General features: G+C 56.6%; 2 protein-coding genes across 6 annotated transcripts in view; one reads left to right on the top strand and one right to left on the bottom strand.

The window, feature by feature from the left end:
* Nucleotides 1–19: 19 nt before the first annotated feature.
* Nucleotides 20–3,755, bottom strand: LOC117004864 (pleckstrin homology domain-containing family A member 4-like). Its single transcript, XM_033075986.1, has 9 exons — nt 3,676–3,755; nt 2,976–3,043; nt 2,543–2,647; nt 2,011–2,083; nt 1,383–1,489; nt 1,190–1,293; nt 827–983; nt 355–454; nt 20–282 (listed from the first exon to the last, which is right to left on the bottom strand). Exons 2-9 carry the CDS (start codon nt 3,033–3,035, stop codon nt 20–22), a joined length of 969 nt encoding a protein of 322 aa, XP_032931877.1. The 5' UTR covers nt 3,036–3,043; nt 3,676–3,755.
* Nucleotides 3,756–4,601: 846 nt separating this feature from the next.
* NF2 (neurofibromin 2) overlaps nt 4,602–12,368 on the top strand; it is a 47,329-nt gene continuing 39,562 nt past the window's right edge. For 4 of the 5 annotated variants that reach the window (XM_033075665.2, XM_033075664.2, XM_042779826.1 and 1 more), the window contains exon 1: nt 4,630–4,778. In XM_033075665.2, the coding sequence (XP_032931556.1) occupies nt 4,665–4,778 (114 nt within the window). In that variant the 5' untranslated portion in view covers nt 4,630–4,664. Of the gene's footprint in view, nt 4,779–12,368 lie in introns of all 5 variants that reach the window. The other variant, XM_033075662.1, reaches the window with a different exon arrangement.

A 12,368-nucleotide genomic window follows, 5' to 3' on the forward strand; every position in this document is an offset into this window, starting at 1 on the left:
TCGGCCCGGCCCCGCCCCCTCAGAAGCTGGCTTGCAGCAGCGTGATTCTGATTGGCCGCCCGGCCGCACCTTCGCGCGCCCAGCCACGCCCACCCGCCCCCGCCCGCCGCCGCGACGCCTCATTGGATGTCGGCGCGGAGGCGGTGCCCTCGGGCCCGGCGGCGCTCGGCAACCAATCAGAAGAGGCAGTTGGAGAGGCCGGTAGCTGATTGGTTCCGATGTCTCGCTCCGGCGGTGGCTGCGGCGCAGCTCCAGGGAGGCGGGGCTTCCTCGGGCTCTGCCCTGGGGAGGCGGGGTCAGAGTGGGCGGGGCAGCTCGGGCCGGGGGCGTGGCCGGGGCGTGGCCGGGTCTCACCTGCAGGCGCGGGCTCGGGGGGTCCCCGCGGTCCCCCCGGCGTGTCCCCGGCCCTGGGGGAACATCCCCGCGCCAGGGGCTCCTCCTTGGCTTGGGGAACCTGAGGGAGGGCACAAGGAGCGCTGCTCCGGCCGGACCCGCGGCGTTCCCGGAGCCGCTCCTGCCCCAGACCCCCCTCTGCCCACAGCCCCCTTCTGCTCACAGCCCCTCTCTGCCCCATTGCCCCTTCTCTCTGCACCAGAGCTCTCCCACTAGGCCATAGTCCCTCCTCTGCCCCATAGCTCCTCCTGCCCCATAGCCCCTTCATTTGCCCCATAACCCGCCCCCACCTCTCAGCCCCCCGCTCTGCCCCATAACCCCCCTCACGGCACAGATCTGCGCCACAATCACCCCAGTACTTGCCCCCTCCATATTTCCCCCTATCTAGTAGTAGTTCCAATTCCTCCCCCCTCGCCCCCCCACCAGATCTCACCTCGCTGTGGGGCACTGGAGGGACTCGGGGGCAGCATGGAGCGGGCACGGGTGGGCCCCCGAGCCCCTCACCTGGGGAGTGCGTGGGCAATGGGGGAGAGGGAGGATCCGCACCCCGGGGTTCCTGGAGTGTCTGCTGGGAGAGGGAACGGGGGGAGCTGAGAAGGGAGAAGAAAACAGGAGTTAAAGGGTTAACTTCCCCCAAGACCCCGCCAAACGCTCTGTAACCCCCCACAAACCCTCTGTGACTCCCTCCCCAAAATCTCCAACCTCCTTCTGCTGCTTCGGATTCCCCAAACCCCTCGAAACCCAGCGCTTCTCTGTGCCCCCCATGGACCCCCGGTGCCCCACGTACTCAACTCACCCGGGAAGGGGCGATGCCCCCCGGCGTAGGGCACAGACCCAGGCGTGCAGCTCCTCGGGGGTCTCAGCCCCCAGACAGTACGTTCGCATCCCGGGATGTTCAGCCTGGGAATGGGGGATCCTTGGTAGGCGGGGCTCAGGTGTCCGAGTCCCGTCCCCCCCACCCAGAGCACCCCCGGGGAGCCAGGGCTGACCGTGAAGAGGAACTGGGGGGCTCCGGAGGTGCGGGGGGCGGGGGGCAGGATGCGGATCTCGTAGCCGGGCAGGGGGAGGCCGCCCCGCACTTGCTGCTCGCTGCTGTCTGGGGGGCAAAGGAAGGTCACAATGGGGGACACCAGAGCTCTCATCTGCACCCCGAGATCTCCAGTACCATCGGAGGGATGCGAGTCCTCCTCTGAGTCCTACCGATGCCCCCAAACCTCCCGGGCCCTCCCAGATCTCAAAACCCCACCAAGGATCTCTTCAAGCCCCCAGGGACCTTCAGTGCCCCAAAGCCCCCCAATCCTGCCAGAATCCCTGATTCATCCAGAGAATTCCCAATCCCTGGGGGAACCTTGACTACCCCAGTAGCACTCAAATGCCTCAGGGATCCTTGATCCCACTTGGTTCCCTGACCGCCCCAGGGACCTCCAGCATCCCAGGGACCCCCCCAATCTGCCAGGATTCTTGGTCCTCCAAGGACTGCCCCTCACCTCAGGACCCCTGAGTCCCCAGGGAACCCTCAATGACCCAGGGACACCCCGGGGGATGTCAGGTCACCCAGCCCCCTTATCCCCAGGTCCCCGCGCCCTCCGGGTGTCTCCAGCCCCCTGCCCCCCTCACCCCGGTAGTAGTAGAGGCAGAGATCCACCAGTACAAACCAGCGGCGCTTCCAGAGCCGCAGTCCCGAGCTGTCCTGAGAAGCGGAGGGGGAGGAAGGGGGCTGAGCTCCCGCAGCCCATTCCCATATGGGACCCTCTGCTGCCCCAGACCCCTCAATCCCTTCCGATCCCTCCAACCTCATCACCCCCAAGGGCTCCCTGCCATGCCAGACCCCCAAACCCCATAACGCCCCTGCACTCTCTTCCATCCCAGACCCCATAGCCATCCCATACTGCCCGCTCCGACCAAGTGTCTCTGATCTCCCCAAACCCCATAACCCTCCCTCACCACTCATTGATACCCCCCAACTCCCTCTGATTTCCCCCCCCAGCACCATATCCATCCCCGTGACCCCCTGACACTGCAGACCCTCCCAATCCTGTGCACCCTCCACCTCCTCCCCACTGCCCTAGGTCCCCCCAAACCCACAAACCAACCAGAATCCCGCACCTCAAACCCCATACAGCCCCTGAACACCCTCTCCAGCCCTCACCTGCTTGTGCAACCAGCCCTGCATGGCGGGGGGTGTGCGGGGGTCCCTCCGCAGCGCCTGCTTCCCCTTTCCAAAGGCATGGACCCTCGGCACGGGCCGGCAGGGCTGGGCAGGGGGTGTCACCCATGGCGAGGGGCCAAGGAAGAGCCCCCTCAGCACCCTTACAGCCCTCTAGGGTGCCTACCAGCCCTCCTACCCCAATTTATCTTCATACCCCACAATGCCCTCCCAGCTGCCCAGAGCTCCCTTCTTGTGCCCCATAAGGCCCCATGGAGTCTTGGGCTCTCCCGTACACCCCAATGCTCCACATGTCCCCTTCGAGCTCCGTCGGGTGCACAGAGGGCCCCAAACACCCCCCAAACACTAGAACCCCCCTTCCCCCCGCCGTGGTTCCCCAGTTCCCCCCCCCACGTTCCCCACCCCCTTCGCCCACCTGGGTACCGGGGCCAGCGGGGGCGGGGTCCCGGCGGGCGGGGTCGTCGCTTTCTGCCATGGGGGGTCCTGCGGGGGCAGCGGGGAGCCGGGGGGACCCCATCAATGTCCCCATTGTCCCCGCGAGGACAGAGGCCCCGTTCTTCCCGCTGCGGGGGCGGGGGCCGCTCCCGGACGCCTGGGTCCCCCCGGGGGTGTCGGGGGGGTTTCTCGGCTCCCGCTGGTCCCTTCCCCCTCCTGCTCCTGCCGGATTCAGGTCCGGCCCGTCCCCCTGTGCCGGTCCCAGTTTCTGTCCCAGTAACCCTGAACTGGTCTCAGTTCCCATCCCAGTAACCCCGAACTGGTCCCGTTACTCCGTGCTGATCCCACTTCTCGTCTTGTTACCCCCGTGAACGTCCCAGTTTCCGTCCCAGTATGCCTCAACCCCTCCGTCCTAATTCCCACCCCGTAATGCCCGTGCTGGTCCCAGTTCCCGTTGCAGTAACCCCGAACTGACCCCAGTCCCTCCCGTTACCCCGTGCCGGACAGTTTCCGTCCCAGTAACTCTGAGCGGGTCCCAGTTTCTGTTTCGTTCACCCGTGCTCGTTCCAGTTCCCGGCCCGTTATCCCACCCCGATCGAGGTCGCGGTCCCGTCCCCTTGCCCTGGTGACGCGTCCCAGCCACTGTCCCGCTATCCCAGTGACGGTCCCAGTTCCATTACCGCTGCTGGTTCTGCTCCCAGCCCCGTCCGGTGTCCCGGTATCGGTGCCAGTCCCGTTCCGCTGCCCTGCGCTGGTCCCAGCCGCACTCCCGGTCTCGGTCCCAGTCCCAGTCCCAGTCCCGGTCCCAGACCCAGTCCCAGTCCTGCCCCGTGTCCCCGCCCGCCCCGGGCGCTGATCCCAGTCTCTGCCCCCACCCACGAGCCCGGACAGCCGGGCCCCCCCGGGACTGAGTGGGTCCCCTCGCCCCGGCAGCCACCGACGGGGTGGCACCCGTGTCCCGTGTCACACCGGGAACCCCGTCCTGCGGGGACACCCACGGCACTGGGGACACCCGTGACACGAGGTCACCCCACGGCAGCGGGCACACCTCACTCACAAACCCCATACATGTCAGGGATCTCTGTCACCCCAAGGACCCTTACACCCCACGGACACCCCCAGATCTCTGACACCTCACGGACTCCTGACACTTTATGGATCCCAGACCTCCCGGGGAGCTCGGGCTCCCCACAGACCCCGAACACCCCACCGACCCTCCAGAGAGCCCGGACTCCCCACGCACCGCCCAGAGACGCCGGACATCCCTGGATCCCGGATACCTCACGGACCCCGGACACGCCAGTGACCCCTGACACGCTCCCGTGTCTCCATGTCCCCGTGTGCCCGTGTCCCCCACACCGGTGCCCGCCCCCTGCCACGCTCCCCCCTGCAGCGCGCTCCGCCCGCCGCCAGGGGGCGACACCACCACGCCCCATCGCTTCCTCACTCTTCGCACAATGGCCCCACCCCACCCCGCCCCTTCCTTTTGAGTGACGTCCTCTGTACCCAATCACAGCCGCGTCTGCTCCCGCCTCTCTAGCACGGCCCTTTCTATTGGCTGCGAGGCGCGGCGGGGACGGGCGCACCGCGCGGCGCGGCCAATGGCGCGGCGGGGGGGCGGGGCCAGGCCGCCATGGCGCCGCCGCCGCGCTGACCGCGCCGCGCCGCCATGGCCGGGGCCATCGCGTCCCGTATGAGCTTCAGCTCCCTCAAGCGCAAGCAGCCCAAGACCTTCACCGTGCGCATCGCCACCATGGACGCCGAGATGGAGTTCAGCTGCGAGGTGACCGCGGGCGCGGGGCACGGGGGTCCCGCTGAGGGGGGACGGGCCCCCAAACCCCCCACAGCCCTGAGGGGCCCGGACCCCCCTCCCGGGCCCGCCGGTTCCTGGGGCCTGCGCTGGGCCAGCAGCGGCACAGCCTTGTTTTGGTTATAAATCAGCCTTATCTGGTGTGCTTCGGTGTGATTTTGGTTATTATAATAGCACATTATTCTGATTATAACTTGGCTTTTCTTTGGTTGTAATTCACCTTTACTTTGGTTATGAATCGGTGTAATTTGGCTTTACTTTGGTCATAACTTGGCTTTGCTTTGGTTGTAATTCAGTGTTATTGTGTATCTAATTCAGTTGTATTCTCGGTATAATTTGGCATTACTCTGGTTTTAATTCAGTTTATACTTTAGTTATAATTCAGTTTTATTCTGGCAGTAGTTCATCTTCACTCCAGGTGTGATTTAGCTTTATTTGGGTTATAATTTGGCTTCATTCCGGTATAAGTCGGTCTCATTCTGGGTACAATTTGGCATTATTGTGGTTATAATTCATCCTATACTTTGGCTACAATTCAGCTTCATTCTGGGTATAATTCACTTTTATCCTGGTTATAATTCAGCTTTATTCTCATTACAATCCAGCTTCATTTGGGCTCCAATCCAGTGCTATCCTGCCATCCCAGCCCAAGCCACCACTACACTGTGGCTGTCACAAGGAGTCTCAGTGTCAAGGCTTGAATCCATAGCAATCCAACTCCCAAGTGCTCCACAAACATCCAAGGACAGAATTTTGGCATTTTCTTGAGCTCTTAGCTCACCATGAGGATGAGGGGTGCTCCAGGGGGTTGGGTCTGGCTTTTCTATGATAATTTCCCTTTTGGGGGCCCTTGGAACTTGTAAAACGTTCTCCCAGGGCATTGCTGCCAAACCCTGGGATCTGCTCTGCTTTTTTAGCTGAGCCAGAGGGGTTGGTCACACAAACATTGAAATCTCACTCCAAACTCCTCATTTAATAGTTTTTATTTCATTAGCCTGACCCAAACCCTGATGGAATCCCCAGTGCCCATCAGCCAAGTGATGCTTGCCAGCAAGATTTCCTTGTTCTGGAAATCTCCTCTCAGCCCTGAAGAACTTCTTGCTTTTCCTAGGGATTAAGGATTTGCTCTAGGCAGCTGTGTGAGCTTCCCACTTCCATCAGAGTGTGAATGTCCTGGCTCTGTTTTTCCTGGTTTCCCGAGGCTGCAGCAATGACTGATGATGGAAAGTAAATAATTGTTCATTTCCGTGGTGTGGTCGGGTGTCATTTCCCTCTGGGATCGGGGTGGGGAGGGGGTGTTTGTGCAGTGGTGAGGCAGTGCTCCCGTGGGGTTTGGCTGTGGAACTGATGCATCTCCAGCTGACTTTTCTGGGAGGTTCCTGCCAAAAGAACTTGTTGCTGCAGAGAGGCTTGTGCAGCTGGAAGGAGCTCAGGGGCTGTGAGTGTGGCCCTGCTGAGGGATCCTGGGTCGTGTTGGAGCTGGTGCTGGGGGGATGCAGAGGGAATTCAGGCCTCATCCTTCAGCATGGACTGTTGGAGCAGGAGAGGGCATGCATGCATGCATGGATGGATGGATGGATGGATGGATGCAGGTGGGTGATGGGGCTGTTTCACACCTTGCAGGTGTGGAGTGAGTTTTCATGGAGTCGTGGAATGGTTTGTGTGGGAAAGGACCTTAAACCTCATCCTGTGCAGGGACACCTTCCACTATCCCAGGCTGCTCCAAGCTCCGATGTCCAGCCTGGCCTTGGACACTTCCAGGGATCCAGGGACAGCCACAGCTTCTCTGAGCACCCTGTGCCAGGGCCTGCCCACCCTCCCAGGGAACAATTCCTTCCCAATGTCCCATCCAGCCCTGCCCTCTGGCAGTGGGAAGCCATTCCCTGTGTCCTGTCCCTTCATCCTTTGTCCCCAGTCCCTCTCCAGCTCTCCTGAAACCCCTTTATGCCCTGGCAGGGGCTCTGAGCTCTCCCTGGAGCCTTCTCTTCTCCAGAGCAGAGGGGCTCCAGCCCTTGGAGCATCTCTGTGACCTCCTGGACTTGCTCCAAGCCCAGGGCAGCCCAGCTTGAGGTGTGTGTTTTATCCCAGCTCCATCTGAGCAGTCCAGGTCCCTGGCTGGATCTCTGCCCCTGTTTTTGTGTCACACTTGGGAGTCTCTGGGAAAAGCTCCTTGTTTTGCTGACTCTGCAGGAACATCTGTGGGACAGAGGGATCAGACACGCCTGGAGTTGCTGGGGTTGGGAAGGTGGCCCAGAGAAGGGCTTGGCTTACTCTACACCCACAGCAAGACCTGGAGCCAGGTGTGGACTTTGTGCCCTCCTGAGAGTTGATTTTTTTGGAAAGACTGCTTGTTCTTGAAGGAATCCAGCCCCTATCCCAAGGTTTGCCAGGAGAAGAGGAAGCAGCACTGTTTACCCTGCTCTCTGTGTGCTTTGAGGTGTCTTTGGCCAGGAAGCAGAGCTGCTGACCCCAGCAGGTGGCTGGGAGAGGGAAATCTGCCTCACAAACACTTGGGAGGATCAGTGGAAGGAGGTGCAGTGGGAATTCTGTGGTTTGGGGGCTCTTGAGATGTGTTTTGTGGCCTGTGAGTGACACCTCATGCTGACAGGGACAGAGAGCTGCTGATCTGTTGGATGTCTGGAGCTGATCTTCCATGATCCCTAGGGGTTCCTCCCAGGATATTCCATGACCCAGCCGTAGCTGCTGGAGACTTGCCTTCTTTCTCAGTGCTAATTTTTCAGTCTGCTCCCAGAAATCCCCAGCTGTGCATTTTAAGGGATTAAACCTGCTTTACATCTGTTTATTCTGCAGTTGATGTCTCTAAATTGAGCCTAAGTCTAAAATAATTCCTAGAAATGAAATCTTAATCTTTCTAACACAGTGATGGAGATTAATAATCATGGTTGGGGTTTCAATTTAAAGATTTAATTTTTTGGGGGGGAAATCTTGGAGGCATGAAGTGTCTTCCTTTTGTTACTTCTGTCTCGGAGGTTTGAGCTGTACTTAATTAATTGATAACATCTGGAGGAAGGGGAGACATTTGCATAGCTCTTGAATCCCTGTGATAAAGCAACCCCAGCTGCCTCACCTTCCTGAGAGCCTTGGGTGGCCATGTGGGAGCCCCTTCCCTGGGAGGGTGGGCAGGCCCTGGCACAGAGTGCCCAGAGAAGCTGTGGCTGTCCCTGGATCCCTGAAGTGTCCAAGGCCAGGTTGGATGGGGCTTGGAGCCACCTGGAATACAGGAAGATATCCCTGTCTATGGCAGGGAGGGAGAACAAGATAGACTTTAAGGTCCCTTCCAACCCAAAGCATTCCATGAGTTATTCAATAATGAAAGCCCCATGGTATTTTTGAGTGCACATCCAAAGCACTGTTTATCCCACATCTCTGCTGGGATGGCAAAGGTGTGGTGCAGCTGGTTCAGGTTGGTCTCACCCTCTCCCATGTGTAGATTTTTCCCTTTCAGACCCAAGTTCCCTGGCTGATGGGAGAACCCCTCCATCTTTCCTTTGGCCTCGTGGTGTCTCTGCCAATTTTTCTCTCTTGCAGTGCTCTGCCCTGTTAGTGTCTCTCCATCTCAGAGCCACAGCTTGCTTTCCCAAGGGTATGTTTTCCCTGAATCCTGCAGGGATGGTCACTCCATCAAGGTGCAGATCACTGCCCAGCTGCTTCCCATCCTTAGTCCTTTGACATCTTACAAAGGGGTGGGAAAGCTTTACAGCCAGCCTGGAGAAACAGCTCAAGTGTTCAGGCAGCGAGAAGAGGCAGGTTCGTGCTGGTGTATTTGCTACTCTAAACATGCATTCTGTTATTGCTTCAGTGCTTAAGCTGTTCCTCTCTGTCCAGAGGATTATCCTGGTTGGAAGGGATCTTTATTTTAGCCCAGTGCCCCACTCAGTGCAGAGCCAGTTTGATGAGGTTGGCTGTAAAGCCCTTGTAAGTAGGAGAGTGCTGATTTTGGCCACATGCGGCTGAGTGCTGTCCCTTTGTCACCACACAGAGGGACTTGTGTAGCTGAGCTGCAAAGCTCATCCTCTGGAACAGGAACAACCGAGGATTTGGTGGTGGAAATCTGGGTGGAAATGAGTTTTTGAGGAAGGGCTGATGCAGTAAATCCGAGCTGAGTTTTGAGCTGTGTCCAGTCACTGCACCAAAATAAAAAGGCAGGAGGAGGAAATCAGGGAGCGGAACATGCTTGGCTTCCTTCTGCATTGCAGGATACTTGAACAGGGTTTATAAAGATCCATACATTCCCAGTTTCAGGCAGCAGGATGCTGGTAGGGACAGTGACCTCTTGATGCTGCAGAGCTGCTGTGAGTGGACACAAGCTTAACAGGAAAAGATCAGTCTGTGTGCAGGAAGAGCTGTTTAAAAAAGCTGAGAGAAATAATCCCCCTCAGCTACAAAGTGATCCCAAATAAATTGTTGGGATAGCAGCTGTCAAGTCGATGTTTGCTTCCTCCATGTGCCCATGTGTCTTGTTCTTGTGCCAGCACTCAGGAGCATGTGCTGCTCTCTTTGTGAGACACACCAGGTAAGGGCTGTTTCCTCTTTCATGTCTTGGAGGAGTTTATGCCCCAAAACCTCAGAATTTCTGATTCACACCAGTGACATTTGGGAGTTGGTATCTTAGAGGTGTCTTGCTTGGTGCAGTTCATTCCCCTAAGTTGTGCTTGTGACTTATGGGCATGGATCCTCTTTGGCTTGGGTGCCTCACCCTGCACCTGAAAAGTCCTCTGGATCCCCTGCTCCCATCACAGCCTCTTCCAAGCCAGTTGGAAACTCCTGTTACTTCTCCCCAAAGACTATTCAAAACTGCTGTCAATCCCCAGACTCTGTTAATTAATCCAGAGATCTGTTGATGCAGAGGGGAAGGAGGGAGGGCATTTGGGACAGTAAATGTTTCTCTTTTGGTGTGTAGGCTCCAGTTTTGATGCTCTTTAATACTTTTTTTTTTCTTCTTCTTTGTACAGGCACAGGCAGTGTCTTTCAAGTAGGTGGTTTTTGAAATTAAAGGTACTTGAACAGGGAAGCAGCCCTGGGAATAATCTCCTTGAAGCTGGGAGGCAACACTGGTAGGGAATTGCTGGAACCCTGAAGCCTGGGAGTTTTAAACTTTCTGTGCTTTCTGACACTGACCCTCAAAAGAACACTGCTTTTGACTTGAGGCCTTGGAGAAGGTTTCCAAATTTGAGTGATGGAGTTAGAATCACTGGTGTGCAATTAGAATAGAGGTGTGTAATTTCACATGGTGAAGGGTTTTGAATTTGGGATTGTAGAATATAGTAATAGGTATGGGACAAGATGGATGTTCTTGGGCGTTCTATCTTTCTTCCTTCTTGTTCCTTCTTCGTGATTTCAGGCAGTAGTTTTTGGTTGGATAGTGCTGCACTGTGGGTCACAGGTGTTTGGTTATTGGGTCAAAAGGATAAATAATATAGATTAGCTTTTAATTGAATAGTTAGGCTTCTAAAAGACCTTGTAACTAGCTAGATTCACCCCCATTTTCTCACTTTTGGCTTGATAGCTACAAGTCCTGAAGAACTCTCTCTACTTTAGCTAAGATTTAATAAACAGCCAAGTCCCAACAAGAAATCTGTCTCTCAAGTATTCAATCCTGACTCTGAGTGAAGGCAGAAGAAAAAAAGTAAACCACTATCAGGGAATCCCAGAGCCCTGGAAATGGGAAGAGAGGCATTTAACCTGGCATCACCCCGAGGTGAGCTGCTTGCTGCCCTCTGCAGCCTGGCTGAGCTGTCTGTTCAGGGCTCAGCAGTGTTCAGGGCTCAGCAGTGTCCAGGGCTCATCAGAGCAGGTCAGGCTGGGCTGAAACACCCTGTGCCCATCAGCAATCAGCTCCTGCATGCAGGGAAGGCCCGGGGCTGTCCCTGCCTGGGGCTGTCCCTTCCCAGGGCAGGGAGCAGTGTTGTACTGCAGATGTGTAAGTGCAGCACAGAGCCAGCTCTGGCCAATGTTTCAGTTCTGTGAATCCTTGGCAGAACTCCCTGCAGGATCCAAATCCTCCTCTCATCCTCTTGGAGCTTCTTGCTCTGCACTGAGCTGATGCTTTACCCTGTAACTCCTCTTCTGTGTGAGCCCAACTTACAGGGTGAGGTGAGGCTTTGGGCCATGGAATCATGGAATGGTTTGGGTTGGAAGGGACCTTAAAGCTCATCCAGTTCCATCTTCTACCATGGGCAGGGACACCTTCCACTGTCCCAGGCTGCTCCAAGCCTCATCCAGCCTTGGACACTTCCAGGGGCAGCCACAGCTTCAATCTGTGCTTACAGGGAACAATTCCTTCCCAATATCCCATCCATCCCTGCCCTCTGGCAATGAGAAGCCATTCCCTGTGTCCTGTCCCTCCATCCCTTGTCCCCAGTCCCTCTGCAGCTCTCCTGGATCCTTCTCCTCTCCAGGTGAGCCCCCCCAGCTCTCCCAGCCTGGCTCCAGAGCAGAGGGGCTCCAGCCCTGGGAGCAGCTCCATGGGCTCCTCTGGACTCTCTGCAGCAGCTCCAGGTCCTTCCTATGCTGTGCCCCAGGGCTGGGGCAGCTCTGCAGGGGTGTCACCTGAGCAGGGCAGAGGGCACATTGTCACCAGTTGTTGTCCCCTGCCTGTCCCCAAGCTCTGTCTGGTCACAGCCGCCTGTTCTGAGCGTTCCTGCTCCGTCTCTGTCTCGGGCAGACACCACGGAACGTGCTTGGCTGCACCATCTGTATCCTCACGCCTGGGCGCCTCTTTGGCCTCCTCGGTGGTTAACAGAAATAGGTTTTAATTAAAAGCTCATTATCGAGTTGTCATGTAGCATTAGTAAATAAAAATAACTTTTACAGCCCTGCCTTGTGACTCAGTAAGTGGCAATTGGAAATATTTGACATCACGTTATTTAAAACCAAATTGACGAATATTACATTTTTGATTCCCTGTTTGCTCCAAATGGGCTTTAAATCTAAATAAATTGTTGTCTGTGGAACTGTGGTTATCATTCAAGTCCAGAAGGAGAAATAAGTGTGGTCTGCAGTCTCAAAATCATCTCCATTTCAGTTGTAAGCTGTCGTGGCTGGGTGGTTTGGGCATCTCCTGTGGGATGGGGGTTTGCAATAGCTACAGGCTACATCCAGTTTCTCATTCCCAGGTGGTTAGTGGAAGGATGCTCTGCTCAGGCCCAGCTCTCTCCCTTCTGCCCTCTCCACCCCTGTTTCAGTGCTATTGTGTTCTCTTGTTAAAATTTGATTCTAAACGGGAATAACTTTACTCAGAGCACTTTTTCCTGGTGCTTGGTCCCTCTTTCCCAGCAGTCCTTTGGCTGACGTGTCACAGCAGGGGCTCTTGCCTCTCTTTGCAATCCTAGCACAGATCTAACACCTAATAAAATTATCTGCAAAGCAAAAAGCCATGTTCTGTGTTATTTACGGGTAAATTGGTGCAGTAAGATACTCTGTAAATGTGAGTCATTTCTGCAAGGTCGTGCGTTAACCTGGTGCTGTGGGTGGGGTGTGCAGGGACCCCTGCCGTGGGCTTCCCTGGGAAGGAGCTGAGCCTTGGTGTCCTCTGGTAATTTT

The sequence above is a fragment of the Catharus ustulatus genome, chromosome 18 (genome assembly GCF_009819885.2).
Source record: "Catharus ustulatus isolate bCatUst1 chromosome 18, bCatUst1.pri.v2, whole genome shotgun sequence".
NCBI classification, from domain to species: Eukaryota; Metazoa; Chordata; class Aves; order Passeriformes; family Turdidae; genus Catharus; species Catharus ustulatus.